This window comes from Sminthopsis crassicaudata, chromosome 1 (genome assembly GCF_048593235.1).
Source record: "Sminthopsis crassicaudata isolate SCR6 chromosome 1, ASM4859323v1, whole genome shotgun sequence".
NCBI classification, from domain to species: Eukaryota; Metazoa; Chordata; class Mammalia; order Dasyuromorphia; family Dasyuridae; genus Sminthopsis; species Sminthopsis crassicaudata.
The window spans coordinates 282,711,633-282,731,310 of NC_133617.1; the positions used below are offsets into that span (position 1 = coordinate 282,711,633).

Sequence of the window (19,678 nt, forward strand, 5' to 3'; positions counted from 1 at the left end):
ATTTCCTCACCTGTAAAATGAGCTGGAGTAGGAAAAGGTAAACCATTGCAGTATCTTTGTCAAGAAAATACCAAATGAGATTATGAAGAATCAGACATATCTGAAAAAATTACTGAACAATTCAAGCACTGGAAAAGAACTAAGAATGTTTCCCTCCCTTATTGGTATAACTGGGAGACACTGTGTAATGTGTAATACAATATCCACTGATACAATTGATGCATTCCTTAATTTGGCTAAATCTCTTGTAATTTAAATTACAAGAGATAGTTCTTTGAATAGAGAAGAGGGGAGGATATATTTGAAAATATATGTTACTGAAATATATCATTAAAAACAAGGTTTAGAAAGAAAACAAAATAATTTGGCAAGATTGGTCCCCTGCCTCATAGTAGTAACAAGTTCAATTTGGATCCATAATGTATGCTGACTCAGTAAGGGCTTTGAATATTAGAAAGCCTGAATGATGAATAATAAATGAAAAAATAAATTTAGCATATTAATCTTGCCAAGGACTTCTATTTACATTTCCAAATTGTTTCCACATGCTAAATTAATTATCACCATAGATTTTTTTTTTAATGAAGGAAAGAGTTACAACACAAACTAGCCTTTCAAAAAGATAAAAAATGTTCATCATATTACAGTTTAGATTTTTTAGAAAGATGGTAAGATTTGATCTTTTGTATAAATCCTAACTTAACATATTTTCCTCCAGAATATTCTTTAATATTAACTAGATATTCAAAATGTTGACTGAATTAACATCACAACTTGAGTGAGAAAGTAAAGGAAAAACATTGTTTCCTTTAATGTAGAAATCTATAAAAGACATTTGTGTAAACTTAACCAATAGGGATTATATAGCCATATGTTAGTTGCTTAAATCTTGAGCCATGGCATCCTTATATGTGTTGCCAATCAATGTTAACAAAGTTGACTTAATTAAGGAAAATAATACCTTTATCATTGATTTTCATCTTTTCTATTCATGATGAATACCAGGTTTCATGGCAAAACAAATTATTACAACCAAGGAATCAATCTTAAAACCATGATTTTTATGTCTGACAAACACAAATTAGAAGAACCTACCACAAGATTAAATCTAGTGAGAGCACAATGTCTGTAGTCCAAGAGAATTTAATTGGTCTAACTGGTTTTAATTGTAATTTTCTGTTGGCTACAAAATAATTATTTCAATTAACTCTAAATTCATTTTCTGTTAAAAGGTAAAGAAAGAATTTAAGTCCTTCAGAAAAATGTTACACTACTTACACTTTAGTTAACAATAATTAATTCATGCAATTAATTCTAAGAAAAGCTATAAATGGATTAGTAATTTTAAAAGTTTAGTCATAAAAGAAACCACTAATATCAAAAGGGAGTTCATTTTATCCTGATCCTTTGCCATTGTTTGCTTTTGCTCTTTAGACACACTTACCAACTACAATATGAATGAAGGTAGAGATGATGATATAAATTCTTTTGTTATTTTTCTAAATACAGCTGATGGCACATAGCAGCAATCCCTCCATCACTGTCACAGACAGATCAATGTTAACAGCAACTGAAAGGGTCAGCCCTGCTATAATTATTGACAGATTTTAATGCTAGCATTATTCAACTGTACTGACATTGTTTAGGCTACATTTGTAGAGGAACAGGGAAGTAAATAGCAGTATTGTTTAGAAAGGCAAGGTAGCTCAATTGGGAAAGAGATTCTGAATAGATTGCTATTTAGACTCTTGAATATAATGATTAATCCTTAGCCTTCCACTTTTATATGTAGACTTAAATGTAGAAATCCAAATATTTTTTCTTAGAAACCTCCAAGGTGTACTTATATTACAACATTTCATTTGACTTATTTTCTTTAATTCTCTTTCTACATTCATGACTGTCTACCTCAAGTATGGAAGTGTTTTTTTTTATTTTTTATTTTTTTAACTATTATGGTTTCACTTACTTTTTCTATCCATGGTCTCTAGATTTCTGCTGTTTTATTGAGGATTTTTTTTTTTTAATTTGAAAAGAAGATGGGGAAAAAAAAGTCCAGCTAGGATTTCTGAAGATATGGAGAAAGAAATCTCTTTGTACATTATTTTCATTAATACTATTATTTCCATTTTATAGTCAAGAGTTTCTAGTTAAGTTCTTTTCAAGTCCTTCTACAGATTACTACTTTTAATTGTATTCTTGAAGACAAAAGAAAATTAACAATTTCCAGTGACACAGTGACAGAATCAGAGTAAGAAACCAAGCCCTCTATACACAACTCTACATTTCATTTCATAGGATGCTTGGCTTTCTATACACAGTTGTCTATTACTGAAAGGAAAGAACTATAGACATAGGAAGAAACAAGTCATATTTCAATCAATGTTTGCAAAGTCCAAGTAAGACACACTGAATATAATTTTTCCTTACCCCCCTTTAAATAACAAGTTTACTGATTTAAAAATTAAAATGAGAAAACTAGAAAATGCCTTTTCCTTTACCATATAGCCATATGCTTATTTTTCAATATTAGTTTCTTTATAACAACCAAGACACTGCAGCCAAAATCAAGAAGTTCTTAGGTTAAATGATAATAATGATAATCCAATGTCAATTTTGTACAGATTTTTCGCCTATAATTCAGATTATACTACTTCCACTTCATTAATTTCCCCCCTCTTTTTTTTCTGGATCTATAATTTTATCAACACCAATTAAGTAAGCAAGATCCATACCTACTCTCCAAATTAGTTTCTAAGAATTACTTGGAGGCATTGAGAAGTTAATTGATTTGGCCAGTCACACAACTATTTTGTGTCAGGTGGGAGACTTGAATCCAGGTATTCATGGCTTCAATGACAAGTTCTATCTACAACATCAAGTGAGATAGAGTGAAAAGAAAAGACCAAGACCAAGAAGACCAACTAGTGCACTTTGATCAGTGAGCCTGTTATGGATAAATAACCAGTTGAGAAGAAAAAGGAGAAGTTGAACAGGTAAAACCAGCACTAGGTAAGAACGGTACCATAAAAGTAATGGGGTTAAACTAGGTTCCCTGTAGCTCTGAGATTCTATGATTATACTAGTTTTCAATCCACATTAGCCATCAATCAAATTTCCTAAGGTATCTCAAAAATTTTGGCACATTAGAAGGCAACAGCATAGTGGTAGTAAACCTAATAAAACTTGCAAATGATGCAAATGAGCTCCTGATTTTCTAATTTATTAATAGGGAGTAGGAAATGAAAGAATTAAGTTCAATATTTAATTTTTTTATACAGTCCAAGGATATTTTTCTATTCCCTCTTGGAATACATGAACTCTGAAATCACTTCTAATTGAGATTGTCACAAACTCAAAATTGGTTTTTATTTATTTTTTTATTTATTTTTCCCCCAACCAGGCTGATAATTATGAGGTTATGACAACTCGAAGGAGACAAGGCAAGGTACCATGGGAGAATTAGGTTATTGCAATGGGTTCTCATTAATATAAATGCCACCTTTTGGATAAACAAGGAAACCTGCAAAACAGGGAAAAGCTACGTGGTACTTTTAACTACCTTACTCTTGTGGTTTTACTTGCAAATAGTTTTAAATTACAAATACAAATTAATGGTAACTAGTAAATGTTAAGTGGGAAGGGAATAAAGAGAGAACAAGTATTTATTAAATACTTACTATGTATGGGCACTGTGCAAGACATTTTTGCAAATATTCTTTTAATTATTTCAGCAATCCTATTGAATAGATAATTATTATGATCTGCATTTTAGATTTGAGAAATTGAAGCAGAGAGAGGTTAAGTTATTTGCTAATAAGTCAGAGTGCTAGTATATATTTGAAGCAGCATTTGAACTTCCTGACTGCAAACCTAGTGGTCTAACTAAACAGATACTTCTAAGCTAAGTAACTCCCTTTCATGGATCAGGGAACATGTTTTCATAAATCCTCAGAGGAAAATCCTCTTTGTGTACAGCACAGACACAGATGAACTTTCCATGATGATTCTTTACTTCAGAATCCACGAGTCGTTTATAGAGTAGTGCTTCTTAGAATATCCTCTTGCTATACTATGTCACTCCTATGCACATCTTCTTGAAAAATATCATAGATATTTCAAGGAAAAGCAACTTTTCCTCAATAGTGAACTCTAGGCTTGACTTCTAGGCAACATGTGAAAGGCTCTTCTCTAAATTTATGAACTACAAATAATTTGAGTGCAGAGGAGGTCAAGGATAAACTATCTTAGATATAATCACTAGGTGAACTGTAAAATATAAATCAATAGCTGCTAATTGATTTCCCTTTCTCTTACTGAGAGAATAACCTAGTGGTTTAATCAGTGGGAAAGTGATTAGAGAGTCTAATTTCTAACTTTGATTCAGCTACTATGTTGTTTGAAATCCTTAATCTTTCTGTATCTTCAAGGATAAGACTCAACCAGTAGAAGAAGAGGGACAAAATATTCTGACTCTATAAAATGCTATAATAATGCATGATGACAATAATGTATATGTTATCTTTTCCTCCAGGGAATGTTTTCAAAAACTCTTAGCAGGATTATTTTCCCCTTTCTCTTTTTGTATTAAGAAAGCCTTGGAAAAACAGAAATATAAAGGTTATGACACTGCATAGAGAAACTGAATAAAAATCATGATAGCCAAGATTAAAAAATACCATCCCTCTATACCTTTAGTATACAATAAAGGCAAAGAATCTAAGAATAGAAATGAAAAAAATGAACTGAATATAACAAGATAAAGTTGAAGTGTACATATTTAATCTTTTAAAATGTATTCATGGACAAAAGTATAATGCCTTTAAGATGTCAGGAACAAATAACGATGAATGTTGGAGGGGCTGTGGGAAAACTGGGACACTGATGCATTGTTGGTGGAGTTGTGAAAGAATCCAACCATTCTGGAGAGCAATTTGGAATTATGCCCCAAAAGTTATCAAAATGTGCATACCTTTTGACCCAGCAGTGCTACTACTGGGCTTATATATCCCAAGGAAATACTAAAGAAGGGAAAGGGACCTGTATGTGCCAAGTTTGTGGCAGCCCTTTTTGTAGTGGCTAGAAATTGGAAAATGAACAGATGTCCATCAATACCAAATTATGGTATATGAACGTTATGGAATATTATTGTTCTGTAAGAAATGACCAACAGGAGGAATACAGAGAGGTTTGGAGAGACATCAACTGATGCTGAGTGAAATGAGCAGAACCAGGAGATCATTATACACTTCAACAATGATACTGTATAAGGATGTATTCTGATGGAAGTGGATATCTTCAACATAGAGAAGAGCTAATCCAATTCCAATTGATCAATGATGTACAGAATCAGCTACATCCAGAAAAGGAATACTGAGAAATGAGTGTAAACTTGTGAGCATTTTTTTGTTTTTGTTTTTCTTCCCAGATTATTTTTACCTTCCGAATACAATCCTTCCTTTGCAACAACAACAACAACAACAAAATTCGGTTCTGCACATATATATTGTACCTAGGATATACTATAAGATATTTAATATGTATGGGAATGCCTGCCATCTAGGGGAGGGGGTAGAGGGAAGGAGGGGAAAAATTCGGAACAGAAGGGAATACAAGGGATGATGTTGTAAAAAAAAAAAAAATTACCTATGCATATGTACTGTCAAAAAAAAATGTTGTAATTATAAAAATTAATAAAAAAAATAAATTTTAACAAAAAAAAAGAGAATTGATGGAATCTGCATACAGATTGAAGCATACCTTTATACCTTTTTGTTTTCTTTATTATTGGTATGGGATTTATTTTTTGTTTTTGGTCTGCATTTTCTTTTGCAACATGGCTAATAAAAATGTTTTATCATGAAAAAAAAAGTATAAGGCCTTATACCAGTGGTGTCAAAAATAAAATTGAAATGGATTCCTATAGATTGCATGGCAACTTAGAATACAAGTGAACATTATGTATATTGTACTGTAATTTTTATTAATTTTGTCAAATATTCCCAACTATATATTCCAGTTCAGGGAACCGCTAGGAGTTTTGTGGGATTGACACTTTTGCTTTACCTTGCTTTAAGGCATGAAGTATGGGCTGAGGTGTGTGACATCAGTGTTTTTTTCTTTCCCCTCAGGTCAATTTTGTACTTAGCTTAATCATAAGATGGAAAATGTATGAAATAACATTTTTCTGCTATTATAAAAATTTCTTTTATATGGTAATAACATTCTAAGTTTTTTCTTGTAGAAGTTGACCCAATGGAATGCTTCATTAAAAGCATTGGAACACCTGGCACAAATCTTACAACTGACACTAAAGATCATCTAATAGCACAAAACACAGTTCTGTGCCCAACATTTTTTTTAAAAGGTCATCACTAAAGGCAATACTGCTAAGAGAATAGGCTGTAATTTCATGATATTTAGGAAGGCTGAAATAGTTATTTAAATACTATGAATCATTGATCTAATCGGATACAAGCTTATTCTCCTTATTCAAATTAATTCCCTCCTTTTAAGTTAATATTTTAAAGAAAATAAATTGATAATAAGGATATAAAAATTAGATTCTTAAATTCCTACGCATATATATTTTCTCCATATGCCCAACACTTATTGTTTCTAATATATCATTAGGTCTCTGAGGTGAGAATTAAGATGAAAGATTTCAGCATGTGAAGTTAAAAATAATACAAGAGATTAGGTTTTAAACGATGTACAGTGCTAATATTGGTAATTACTAATAACTGTTTAATGCTAAAAGCAATGATGTAGTAAAAATAGACATCCATAGATGAGCTAAAGAAGTGAAATTTTAAATATGAAATCAGTATAATCTTACGACTGCAAGAAGATTAAATGGCAAACTAAGATAAAAATAAAAACATGGGAAATTTGAGAAACTAAAAAACTACCCTTGAGATAAGGGGTATAAGGGAACAAGTTGATTTCCATAGGACCAGGGTTCCTATACTAAAATGTTTCATTTCTTCCTGCTGCCATGAGCTAAATGCTAAGAAAGCCTCTATACTAAGTCCCTTTTTCTCTGATGTGGAATAAGAAAATGTAACTTATGATAATTACACTGAGAAAATGAGAAAGTTTCCAGATTTGTTCATTTTCTTTATCATCCCTCTTACTTATCACTTATTACTTATCTTATTTATCCCTCTTATCATCAACTTATTTTAAGTAAGTTCTTATGAATGACATTGTTATAAACTCATATACCCCTTACCTAGTAGCTGTCAGAGGTTTTTCCAGAGCTCAAGTTTCCATTATTTCACCCTGCCACATTCTTTTGAATTCTTCCCTTTGAATATATCCTGGATATCTCAAATTTTCTTAAAAACTGTGGGTCATGACCTCATACTGAGTGTGAGTGGGAGGTCACAAAATTATGATTATCATTAAATATTTGATTGGTATACCTATTTTATATACCTACACACCCAGTATTGCATAAAAACTTTGGGTGAAAAAGGGTCACAAGTGAAAAATATTAAGAATCTGTTCCACCTAAGTTATCACATTCTTTTCAGCCATTTCCTGTGGTGCCCATTTCTTTAGATTTCCCCAATTCCTGGAACTACCCATTGCTATTTCTAGACTTTTCCTCTAGCACAAAGCCTCAACCTTTTCATTTCTGAAGTCTGTGGTATTATTAACGATAATAAAATTTATGTACTAAAATACTTCATCTGCCTTCTCTCATTTAAGTATTTATCTGTGAGATAAATACTAAAAGTATCTGCCCCATTTCACAACAGTGCCAAATTCAGTCTCTCTCCATTCTATCTCTTACTATTACTTGTGGAGATTTACATATTCATTTTGATAACCCCTTAACCATCTGAATATAAATTTCCTCAGTGCTGATGATTTCTATACACCCTTCAATCATATAAAGTGAAATATTAACACTTCACACTTCAATCATATAAAGTGAAATATTAGACTTCAATCATATAATATTAGACTTCAATCATATAAAGTGAAATATTAGACTTTAGTATTTCTCAGAATTGCAAAATCTTTAAAATCTAGAACTTTGAAATTCTTTATACTTTACAATCTTCTACTCTTGTATCTTTTTCACTCTTTGATTTACACTAAATATATTCTTTAATATTATGTGTTATCTTTTTCCTTGACTCATCCCTATTTCCCCATTTCATCTTCCTTATACTTCATTTGTTTTTATATTCAATTGTGCCTCAATGATCTTCCACTTTGATTCTATTACCCTACAATTCCCAGTCCCCCTGTTTCATATTTTTGGTCTTCAGATCCTAATCACTTACTTAACCATAATTTTCTGTTTCTTCTTGAGACTTTAAAAATATCACAGAAAGAGAAATAATCTCATCTGTCATAAATTTATGACATAAAGCTTCAGGTAGGCTCTTCTGGTACTCAACAAAAATCCTTCTAATCTTACCAAATGTCATCTCATTTACCACAACCAATGTTCCAAAACCTTTTACTTTTCTCCAACTCTAGTTTTAAGCTTATAGCAAATGACAGCCTTTTATTTCATTATAAAAACTGCCAGCCAACCTGGACTTCCAACTTCCATTTTCTAAAACTTTTCAATATCACCAACATCTTCTCTTTAAATGAAAGAGAAATTTCTGCTTTTTCACTAGGGTTAAACGAATAGTCAATCTTAATCTCATCAGATTTAGCTCTAAGAGAGAATATCAGAAATATTTGGTATCACAAAGAAACTTGTCTCACCTTATAGGGAAGTAGGAGGAAAAGGGGGAAAAGAAATGAAAATAGAAGAGAAAGCAGTAGTATTAGGGTAGGACCCTATGTAGAAGTTATTTTACAGAGCTCTTTTTTGTTCAAGTTCCATCCTTAGGCAAGAAAATGAAAGTAGATGTTTGTGTTTGGCACCTACCTAAATAAATCATAATTGTAATACTGGAGCATACAATATTTGCTTCCTAGTACGGTGTTTCAAATGTTCTGTTTGATAATATTCTATAGAATTTGATTAAATTTCATTACAACATTAATTGGTAAACTGGAAATTTAAAATGAGAGGATTTTTATAATGTGTATCTCTGATAACACTTATTTCCTAAAAGTGAAAGGACATTTATCATCTTCACATTACTTGAAAATATTTATTTTTCTATGTATTTCCTATCTGTACTTAAAATTTATAAAACCTTTTTTGATGTACCTACCAAAAGCAAAAATATGACATGATTTTCTACTAATTTATATAAGCTGGTAAAATACTTATTTTGCTATTACATACCTTGAAGTTGCTATTTCCACTTTTGTTCTTGCCATAGCAGCTGCCCTTTGTGCACCCTCTATGGCTCGGTCCACCTTCTCCCTAGTTTTTGTGTTTCTTATTGGTATGAGTTGCTTCCTTATTCCACGAACCAGAACATTATTTTTGTATTTTCCTTCTTCTTTTGAGCCATCAGGGAACACTGTACATCCATATCCATGCCTCTTGTTATTGAGCCATTCTCCTTCATACTTCATTCCATTTGAGCGCTCACTAATGCCAAAACCATTTCGTTTATCATTTTTCCATTCTCCCATGTAAGCCTCTGTTGTTGTAGCATCAACATGATCTTCCATTGGGTAATAATCACAATCACCATCTCCAAAACTAATTGTTGAGTTGGCATCACTGGAACTAATTCTGCTCATAGCTGCGTCACTGCGGACAGAGCTACGCTTACTTGAGATTGATGACTTGGATTCAGATTTTCTAAGTTTCATGCTACCAAGGAGGGATCCTCTTCTAAATAAGCCTCCTTTTTTCTTACTAGTCATTAATTCGGCATCAGTATGGAAATTCAAGACAAACCCACCTCTCGTTCCAGCTGGGCTATCAGAGGTAATGTCATGGAGTACACTGCCATTGCTCTGCTCACTGCGTAGAGAAGCCAGAGATGTTCGGAGGGGTGATCGGATCACAGTAGCCATGCCATAGGGCACACTTTGACGCACACCATATCCATGCCGCATCCCTCCAGTCCACTGTCCCTGATAAGTACCTTTGAAAGATGAGGCAAATAAACAAAGTACATAATGAGTTAATCTCTAAAAAGGAAATGACAATAAATTATCTATGAACATAATACATTTTGCTAGATTTAGCCATTAAAAGAGACAATATATATTGATAGTACATACATGGTAGAAAAAAAAGAAATGGGTATATCCAGGCCTAGAGATATTTAAAAATATTTCATATTAAACTATAGCATCTATTTTCCTGGTCTGGTCTATCTGTTCTACTTTATAATCAAGCTTCAATTTTAGTGCTTTAATTTTGTCTTTATTTTTGAAAACCTAGTAATTGCCTCTTCATATATATCTTCAAACATGAGAGGTGGCATAAAACCATGGATCCAAGGCTGGTCTAGTAGGATTATTTGGGATTACATTCTCTCTCTAATTCTAGCTGCATGACCATTTACAAATCACCTAATCTCTCATTACCCCATACAAATTTCTCTCAACTCTGTAAATTATAGGCATGATGGATGGAGTTTCCATACTAGAAGATAAAGATGGATAAGTAGATTAAGATTTTCCCCTACCTACAATGATTGTGGGGCAACCAGGTAATGCCCTGGATTGAATGTTGGGTGTTGAATCAAGAGGCTCATCTTCCCAAGTTCAAATCTAGCCTCAGACAATTATTAATTGGGTGACCATAGGAAAGATATTTAACTCTGTTTGCCTTAGTTTCCTCATCTATAAAAAGTTGGAGAAGGAAATGACAAAGCACTGTGGGACAGTTTTTTTTTGTTGTTGTTGTGGGCCAGTGAGGCAAGTGACTAGTCCACACAGTTAGCAAGTATAACATATCTAAGGGACATTTGAACTCAGGTCCTCCTAACTCCAGGGCTAGTGCGCTATCCACCACACTACTACTTAGCTGCCCCATTCTTGTATCTTTGCCAAGAAAACCTTAAATAAAGTTAAACTGAACAACAAAATCAATTTTGTTTTTGAGAGGTGGAAAGCAGGTTAAAAAGGTGAAACTTTATATTTATCATGCTACTGAGGCATAAAAATGAGATTCCTTTTTCATTTTTGCTACAACATTTATGCAAAATATATCTGGGAAATTGTGGGATAATTTTGGCCCAGTATGAGAAAATTAAAGATTCAGCCTACTTTAAGTTTTGAAGAATTTTCTCTTATCTTTAAAACACTCTTTTGTTTGGTCAAACAATAAACTTCTAGATTTCATCTTAATTCTTGTATTTTTAGGATTTGCTTTGCTGACTCTTCCTTTTTTTCTTCCAGTCTTGATCAAAATTCATTTGTTCATTCCCATAGCTTCAAATACACTAGTACATAGCAACTCCCAGAAATATACCTCCAGCTCTGACCTCATCCTTTACTATGTATAGAGTATCCTCAAATGAAAGTTGCTAACATAATTTTAAGTTGAGATTGTCTTTTTTAGTATCAATACATAAAACACTTTCCCTCATAATTCACTTTTGGTATCAATACTTAGAATACTTTCCTCCATTATTCAAACATCAATGAAGTTATCCTTATTCTCTTATCCACTTATCTATTCTCTCTCTACCCACATACTTTTCCTCACCAGGACTACTGCAATAGCCTCATAATTGATCTCCTTCCCTCTAATTTCTCTTTAATCTAAAGTGATATTCCTAACTTCACTTCCTATTATCTTTAGAAACAAATACAAATTCTTTCGATTGGCATTTAAAGTCCTTCCCAATCTAGATCTAACCTTTTCCAGACTTACTGCACACCACTTCCTTTCATACAGTTTACCTTCTAGTTGGTTCCCCATACAAGACATATCTCCAATCCCAAAGCCTTTAACCAGTCTCCTCTGTTTCCTAGCACATCAACCACCTTTAAAAGCTTCGCTCAAGTACCATAAGGCTGTCTTGATTTTCACAATGGTTAGGGCCTGCTCCCTTGGAAATTACTTTGTATGCATTTTGTATATAGTTATATTTGTACACATTCTCTTCCCACATATTCAAGAACTGTTTCATTTTTGTATCTGTATAGTGTCTACCACAGAACCTAGTACCTGATGCAATGAAGGCATTTAACAAATATTTGTCGAATGGATGATATTCACTTATCTGCTCCAAACCTCATAGCTTTGTCATAAGCAGTGATTAAATAAAAATTTCCCTTAAATCATAACCTTATTCAAACCTATTCAGACCAACTATTAAATTATTCTACTCCCCAGTTTTCATCTTCAACCTTTGATTGTCTTTCAAATATGTACACCTGTTTTTTTTTTCTTTTTGCCTTTTCCTCATAACTCTGATAGAAGACTATTTAATGCTTTGCAGAATCTTATATTCTATGTGATTTAATAGCCATTTCAATTCCATCTCTTTGTGAGGCATTCCCAAATTATCTAAATACATTCAGGCAAATAGGTATATTTTTAGACAGATTTAGATATATTCATGAATATGCTTTTTTTTAACTTGACTTATTCCTTTCATTTTACCTCTCCATCTTGAGGACAGGAATAATTTATTTTTAATATAATGCAAAATTCTGAAAATTCTTAGCTGGATTTCATGTTATCTATCTATGGGTACTTGGTAAATATGTAAAATTTTGTCTTATATTTTTCAATCTTCTAAATTTCCTCTGTAGATCAATAGAAAATAGATTACTCAACATATAATTTACCTTAGTTCCCTACAAGATGCTCATTTAATGAAATGAATGCATATTCAGTTCAATCTAGTCTTGAAAACGCTCATTTCTACTTTTTCATCTGATTTAAAATAAAAGAAAATCATATATGTACATACTTCAAACATTTAGATAACACAAAATAGTGTACCATTAGGAGTAAAGTAAAGCAAATTTTTATTTTTACTTTCATCATTATAAAACAATATAGGAAGGCATTAAAGAGATATTCAAAGCTTTAGTAATTTTAAAATACTTTTGATGAATATCTCCTTTTTCATTGAGATGTTATCTGAAAAGCATCAAGTTCTATGTCATTAATTTATAATCAAGGTCTTCTATTTATGAAAATCAACAATCAGATCAGAGATTGTGACATATATTTTTTGGTTCTTAGAAGGAAACGGATACCCATGAGAATGCAAAATCCAGGGCAATTACTCTATTATCTTTTTGTGTTGATCATAATCTTTTTTTTTTTTAAACTAGGATGATGAAATCAAAGCCAGTTCTTCTAAATAGGACAAAGAGATCCTATACATGGAATACAGTATCTCAAATTCTAGGGCCTCACCCATCCACTCTTAAATAAAAGGGTATTTTAGCTATTTTTAAGAAAACAATTCCAATCATATTACTCATCATAGCTCATAATATTTTTTGTTTGTAGTCTTATATGAAGAAAGTCTATTTTTCTATAGCTTTGTAGCCATAAGATTATAAATCCTCATCCTTAAATATTTAAAGTTTCTTAGAACCCTAAATGTAAAAAATAAAATAAAATAAAATCGGTCACTGTTCTTGATAGCTAGACTATATAAGACACCTTATATACATTGTCTACTTCAGTAACTAAATTTTTCATCTCTCATACAGAAATTTGTCATATATAGACAATAGCATCACGAAAATGATGTGTTGAAATGAACATTTGTATTATGAGTTTTATTACTGGATACAGTAATTTAGAATTCACTATTTGATGTTAGAATTTTCTTGAAATGAGAGGTAAAATATATAGAAAATTTAACTCCATTTTTCTTTGCTTCTGTACATAGTTTAACAAGTCTATGAGCTACTTAGTGATTAAAAATATTTTTAAAATATTACATCTTCCTAAGTGAAGTGAGTAGAACCAAGAGCAACAACAAAATTATGTGATGATCAATTGTGATGGACTGGGCTCTTTTCAACAATGAGGTGATTCAGGCCAATTCCAATAGACTTGTTTTGGAAAGAAACATCTACATCCAGAAAGAGAATTATGGGGAGTGAATATGGATCACAACATAGTATTTTCACCTTTGCTGTTGTTTGCTTGCTTTCCCCCCTCATTTTCCTCTTTTTGATCTCATTTTTCTTGTGCAGCATGATAAATATGTTTAAAAGAATTTAAGATGTTTAACCCATATTGGATTACTTGTTGTCTAGGGGACAGGGAGAGGGAAAGGAGGGAGAAAAATTTGGATCACAAAGGTTTTACAAGGGTAAATGCTGAAAACAATCTTTGCATATATTTTAAAAAACTAAAGCTATTTTCAAAATCTAAAAAAATAAAAACCTATTATCAAAATTTAAAAAACTAAAATATACCATCTTGAATAAGATGCACTGGAAACATATTTCCTATTTAAAATTATGATAAAACCAATTTTTACTAGAATAATTTCCAAAATTCTGATAGATGCAAATAATGATTTAAAAAAAAAGAAATACTCAAAATACTTTATTATGTTTTCAAACCCTACAATATCTATGGTTTTCAATTAAACTGAATACATATTAACAAAAAAATTTTAAATAACCTGGGTACACTTCAAGAAACAAGATAAAACTTAAATGTGGAAATGCTTTGAGGCAAAAACAATAATTATGAGAGTTAGGTTATAACTGTAACTAGCATACTTCATATCCTACAGAAAGACAGTACATAACTGATTTTTAATAAGTTCTTTAATAAGTAATGCTTTGTGACTCTGATTTTCATAATTAAATAAAACTAGGAGAAAGGGGTTTCTCTATTACTAATTTAGAAATAATTTTAAAGGTGTAGAATTATATACCATACTGTTAAGTTTGTTTCATTAAACTATTTTTTACTTTAAAACATTCCAAATTGTATTCCCTTGATTCTGGGAAGTATTTGGTTCTAAGCATTTTGTTAATCACAATTAGCTTCTAACCTTCTTTGTTACATATTTGCATGCTACAAAGGCTTGCTTCTCCTCCCCCCCCCCATTTCCCCCTTTTTGATCTGATTTTTCTTGTACAGCATGATAAATGTGGAAATGTTTAGAAGAATTGCAGATGATTAGAACAGTCTAGTAGAAATAGCTTCAAACTTTTTCTTAACAGTAATATTGTATGATGAATAAAACCCAAAGAAAAGACAATGAAGTTGTACACAAGAAGTATTAAACAATTGGGAAATGTGGTACAGTGGAAGGAGCACTGGCTCTGGAGTCAGAAGACCTCAGTTCATATGAAATTCCACCTCTGGATTTGACTCCCTGTGGAACATTGGGCAAATCAATTTCCTCATATGTAAAATGAAGGGGTTGGACTATATTCAATATCATGGCAATCCTTTTAACTCAATCTATGATGCTGATAGATTAAAGTAAGAATATATATAGGAAAAGGAGTGCTTTAAAATTGTTTAAGTCAAATTCTATCCTATTTTTAATGATCATGTTGAGTTTTTAGAGAACATTTCCTAATTTAGATAAAATGGTCTAATCACAACATTGAAATATGTTGTTGATTAAGTCATGAGATATTTTTCTTATAGAATTACTGTAACATGTAGTACAGCATAATGGAAAAAGCCCTGAATTTGGACTCAAAAATCTTCCTTTGAATCCCAGATTCTGTTAGTTACTACCACTATGACATAATCATTTTATTTCTCTAATTTTCAGATTTCTAATTTGTAGGATGAAACTTTTAGTGATAATACTTATATATATCTTTCCGTTGTACCACTGTCCTTTACTTCAAAAGAAAAGTATCACAGAACTTAATGGAATTTATTGTGTGCTTACAAGATTGAAGGCACAAATGTAAGCATGTACAGAGACAAAAGATAGCAGATATACATCTAATTCTATTTATAAATTTTATTTCAAAGGATCTGAAAGGCTTCGAAAAATATTTAAGTTTGATATATTTTTTATCTTGAATTTTTTTTTTACAAAAAGTATGTCAATTGTCTAGTTGAGACACACTAGTATAGTATAGTATTTGTACAGAGCAACAGTGGCTGTGACAAGTATGTTGTTACTGATCATCTGCCTGTTCTCAATCCAGTTCTCTTAAGAAAATGCACTATGGGAAGTTAAAGTTCAAGACATTGTAGTGTCTTTATATTAATTCCAAAATGAACATTAAAATTGTAGATAGTTACAATGTACAAAGGAAATGTTTACTAAAAAGCTATATTGTCTCAGGCTTCAATATTATGTATATTAAAATTTCCCTGTATTGTTTGTACTGCTTACTAGAAATAAGACATGTTTGGGCATCACAAATGGTCTAAGCTTATTATACCTTACTACACCATAGAAACAATATAAATTCAACATGAATAATTCACATTTAAAATCTGTTTTTCAAAAATAAGCTATGGGAGAACTTCCCCTCTTCCCTTCAACCAAATTTTTTCTCTGCCTCTTAAAAATTTAATTACCAGAAAAAAAATAAAAAATAGCTCTGCTAAATTTTAACAATCCACAAGAATGCTGGTGTAATGAAATTACCTATTAATTTAACAAATAAATTTCCACATTCTATTCCAGGGGTTTGAATAGAAAACTAAAGGATAATGACTTAATTAGTATTTGAACTTTAGTGCTAGCACCTCAGACCTTAAGTCTCTAAAAAAAGGCAACTAATAATAATAGCTAACACTTACATAGTGTTTTTGGTGAGCTGGCCTTTCGTAACAATTCTTTCAGGGGATTCTAACAATACCTGCAAGTTGGTGCAACTGCTTGAAACAACTTCCAGACCTCAAGGAGATGGCATTCCACTTTGTTGTTATTTAATCATGTGTGACTCTGACTCCTCTAGATAGAGACTGCAGTGATTTGCTTCTTTACCCCAATTTACAGATGAAGAAACTGAAACAAACAGGGGTTAGGCTACTAGCCCAGGGTCACACAGCTAATAGTTGTCTGAGGCTGGATTTGAACACCCTAGTTTACACTCTAAGACCAGTGCTCTCTCCATTGTATCAGCTATATGCCTACCAAATGATAATGTCATTTACAAGACCCATTGCACCTTTCTTTCAAACATCTCATTCCTCCACCCAATGCACTGGTACAGTGGAAGGAGCACTGACTCTGGAGGACCTCTAAGTAATTATTATAAACTAAAATGTAAAGGTTAGGAATTTTATGTATGTAACCAGGCAAAATATTTGAACTTCCAGTTTAAACACTACTGACATTTTCTTAAGACAAATGATAATTATATAAGCTTCCATTTTGGAAAAAATGAATGATGCTGTGATGGATTTGAGGTGCATTCACTTAAGTATTCGACAACTCTGAAGAGTTGTCTTAGCACAAATTTTTAGACAGGACTTAGCTTCAAAATAATAACTTGTTTAAAATCAGTCATATTATCAGACTATATTATTTTCCTGAAATATTTGAGAGACAGCATTACCTAAATTTTCTAATACAGAATTATTGAATTGTCTTTATTTAAAATTTTCTTAACTCAAAAGGAATAATTTGTCTTGTAACTTTTAATTTTGTTTACAAATGCATTAACATTGGCTAAGTTTATTCATTGCCTTCTATGGGTTTAAGTTCCAACAACTACAAAAATATTGGTGATTTCACTGTTGGTATTCTGAATAAGTAATCTGAATTCTTTGTAACTCAAGTATGACAATGTACCTCTGAGCTATCTAGTTTGACAAGGCAGGAGGAGGTGGTGCCAGGGAAAAGAGGAACAACCTATTCTCCTTTAATTTTTTACTTCTGAAAGTTTTTGTTTTTCACTAGTACAAAGATTATTTTTTTAAAAACTTAAGAGATAATTTCTACTTGGAGCGCCAATGTAGCAATTAACTATGCTACTTTAAGAGATAAATTTGAGAACTAAATTTAAGTGATATCTGGGATCCCTCCCCCTCCCCCATTTCTCCTTTCTGCTGCACAGCGTACTCAATAAGGCATAATTACCTGAGGTTCCCTTCCCCCGTTACTAGATTCTGTTTCCCACTTCCAAGTATTACCCAGGGTTGAAAGTGAAATACTGCGTGAAGCAAGATTTGGGGAAGACTACAGGTCCCCAAAGCAATATGCTGGGCCTGGGAGCTGCCAAGCCCCAGAGCCTTCAAATGCGCTCGCTCTTTTTCTATCCAGGAGAGTGCTTAGGAGAGGTTTGGGACAGATCGGGAACGTAATGTGACAATCTCAAGTGACAGTCCCCTTCCATATCAGCTCTCTGGAGCCAGAGCTGAGTGGGGGTGGAGGCTGTTCCTCCCTCCTTCCCCTTGGCAGTGAGGACCTGACGTTGTCAGGTACATTCAAGCCACGTAACCCCAAGGAATGGACACAGTCTCCTCCGTGACCGAGGAAGGGACAGTAAGGTATACAGACCATTACCCCAAGTGCAACCATCTCAATCAAAGCAACTTCCCTCCCCATTTTTCTTGGGGGACGAAGTGGGGGTGGCAGGAGATTTATTTTTAAGCAGAACATGGAGCTCCAGGTGTTTTTGGCAGTCTTGCTGACAGGTGTGTGTGTGTGTGTGTGTGTGTGTGTGTGTGTGTGTGTGTGCGCGCGTGCGAGCGCGCACGCCCGCCGAGTCCTCCCCACTTTCAGCAGCCTTAGTTGGCGCCGAGACTAAGAAGGGAAGTTCCAGTTGGGTTTACACCATAACACCTTCACACACACACACACACACACACACACACACACACACACACACACACACACACACGGATATAGACATATACAGTTCACTCTGGTCCGCGCGCAACTCACCTCCGTCACCGTAGGTCTCCACGCCATACCCGTCCTGCAGCCCGTTACTCCAAGTGCCCTCGTAGCGTGCAGGGGTACATAAGCTCTGCCGGACCCCATAGCGCCCCTTGAAGCCGTGCGACCACTCCCCCCGGTACATCCATTTGCCCTTCGTCTCCACGCCCAGACCATGGCGTTTGCCCTGTGCCCAGTAGCCTTGATACGTGTTGCCGCTGGGCCAGGTGTAGCCACCTACCACCTCGAAGCCGTGAGACCAAGAGCCCGAGTACTCGCCCTGACCCTTGGGCCCCGTGCAGATTCCGTGCCCGTGCGCTTTGCCCTCCTCCCATCCGCCGCAATAGGTGCCGCCATCGTCGAAGTCGAACCTTCCGCCCGTCATTCAGGGGGCTGCCCGGGCGCGCTCCGCGCTAGGGCAGGAACACCGTGGGCACTGTGGGCTGCAGGGTGTAACGCGGCCGCGGGCGGGTGGGCGAGCCGACAGCACCGCCGCGGGCAGCTCGCGCCTCTTCAGTCCCCAGTCCGAGGCAGCTCCCGTCCTCCTAGGTCTTTCCTTTTTTCCCCGCCACCACCTCCTCCTGCCTCAGGCACCGCGGGCGTAGCCACCGTCACACTCTCCGCCACCGCCACCTCCTTTTCTTCTTCCTCCTCCTCCTCTTCCTCTTCTTCTTCCTCCTCCTCCTCCTCCTCCTCTTCCTCCTCTTCCCAAGCCACCTCCTCAGCCAGAGCTCAGCCCGAGAGGACAGCCAAGCTTCAAGCACGGACCTTCAGCTGCTCTCCACCCACGTGAGCCAGGGCGCCGCCCCTCGTCCCCTCCCCGAGTTTCCCAGGCCTGGCCCTTCTGCGCCCCCACCCCTTAGTCCGATTCTTCCAACCCCAACCCCTCCCGAAGCTATCGCCTCCCTGGCGGGAGTGGTCAAACTGGTTCTTGTTGAAAGCGTTTGCCTTTACCTCTTCTATAGTCTCAGTGGGAACGAGAG

At 34.3% G+C, this 19,678-nt stretch overlaps 1 protein-coding gene across 7 annotated transcripts in view; it reads right to left on the minus strand.

Moving 5' to 3' along the window:
* The window catches only part of JPH1 (junctophilin 1), an 88,456-nt gene extending 68,952 nt beyond the window's left edge, over window positions 1-19,504 (minus strand). For all 7 annotated transcript variants that reach the window (XM_074278906.1, XM_074278907.1, XM_074278904.1 and 4 more), the window contains exons 1-2: window positions 18,702-19,504; window positions 9,269-10,025 (exon numbers count right to left, since the gene is read on the minus strand). In XM_074278906.1, coding sequence (XP_074135007.1) covers window positions 9,269-10,025; window positions 18,702-19,080 — 1,136 coding nt within the window. In that variant the 5' untranslated portion in view covers window positions 19,081-19,504. The remainder of the gene's footprint in view (window positions 1-9,268; window positions 10,026-18,701) is intronic.
* Window positions 19,505-19,678: the final 174 nt, after the last annotated feature.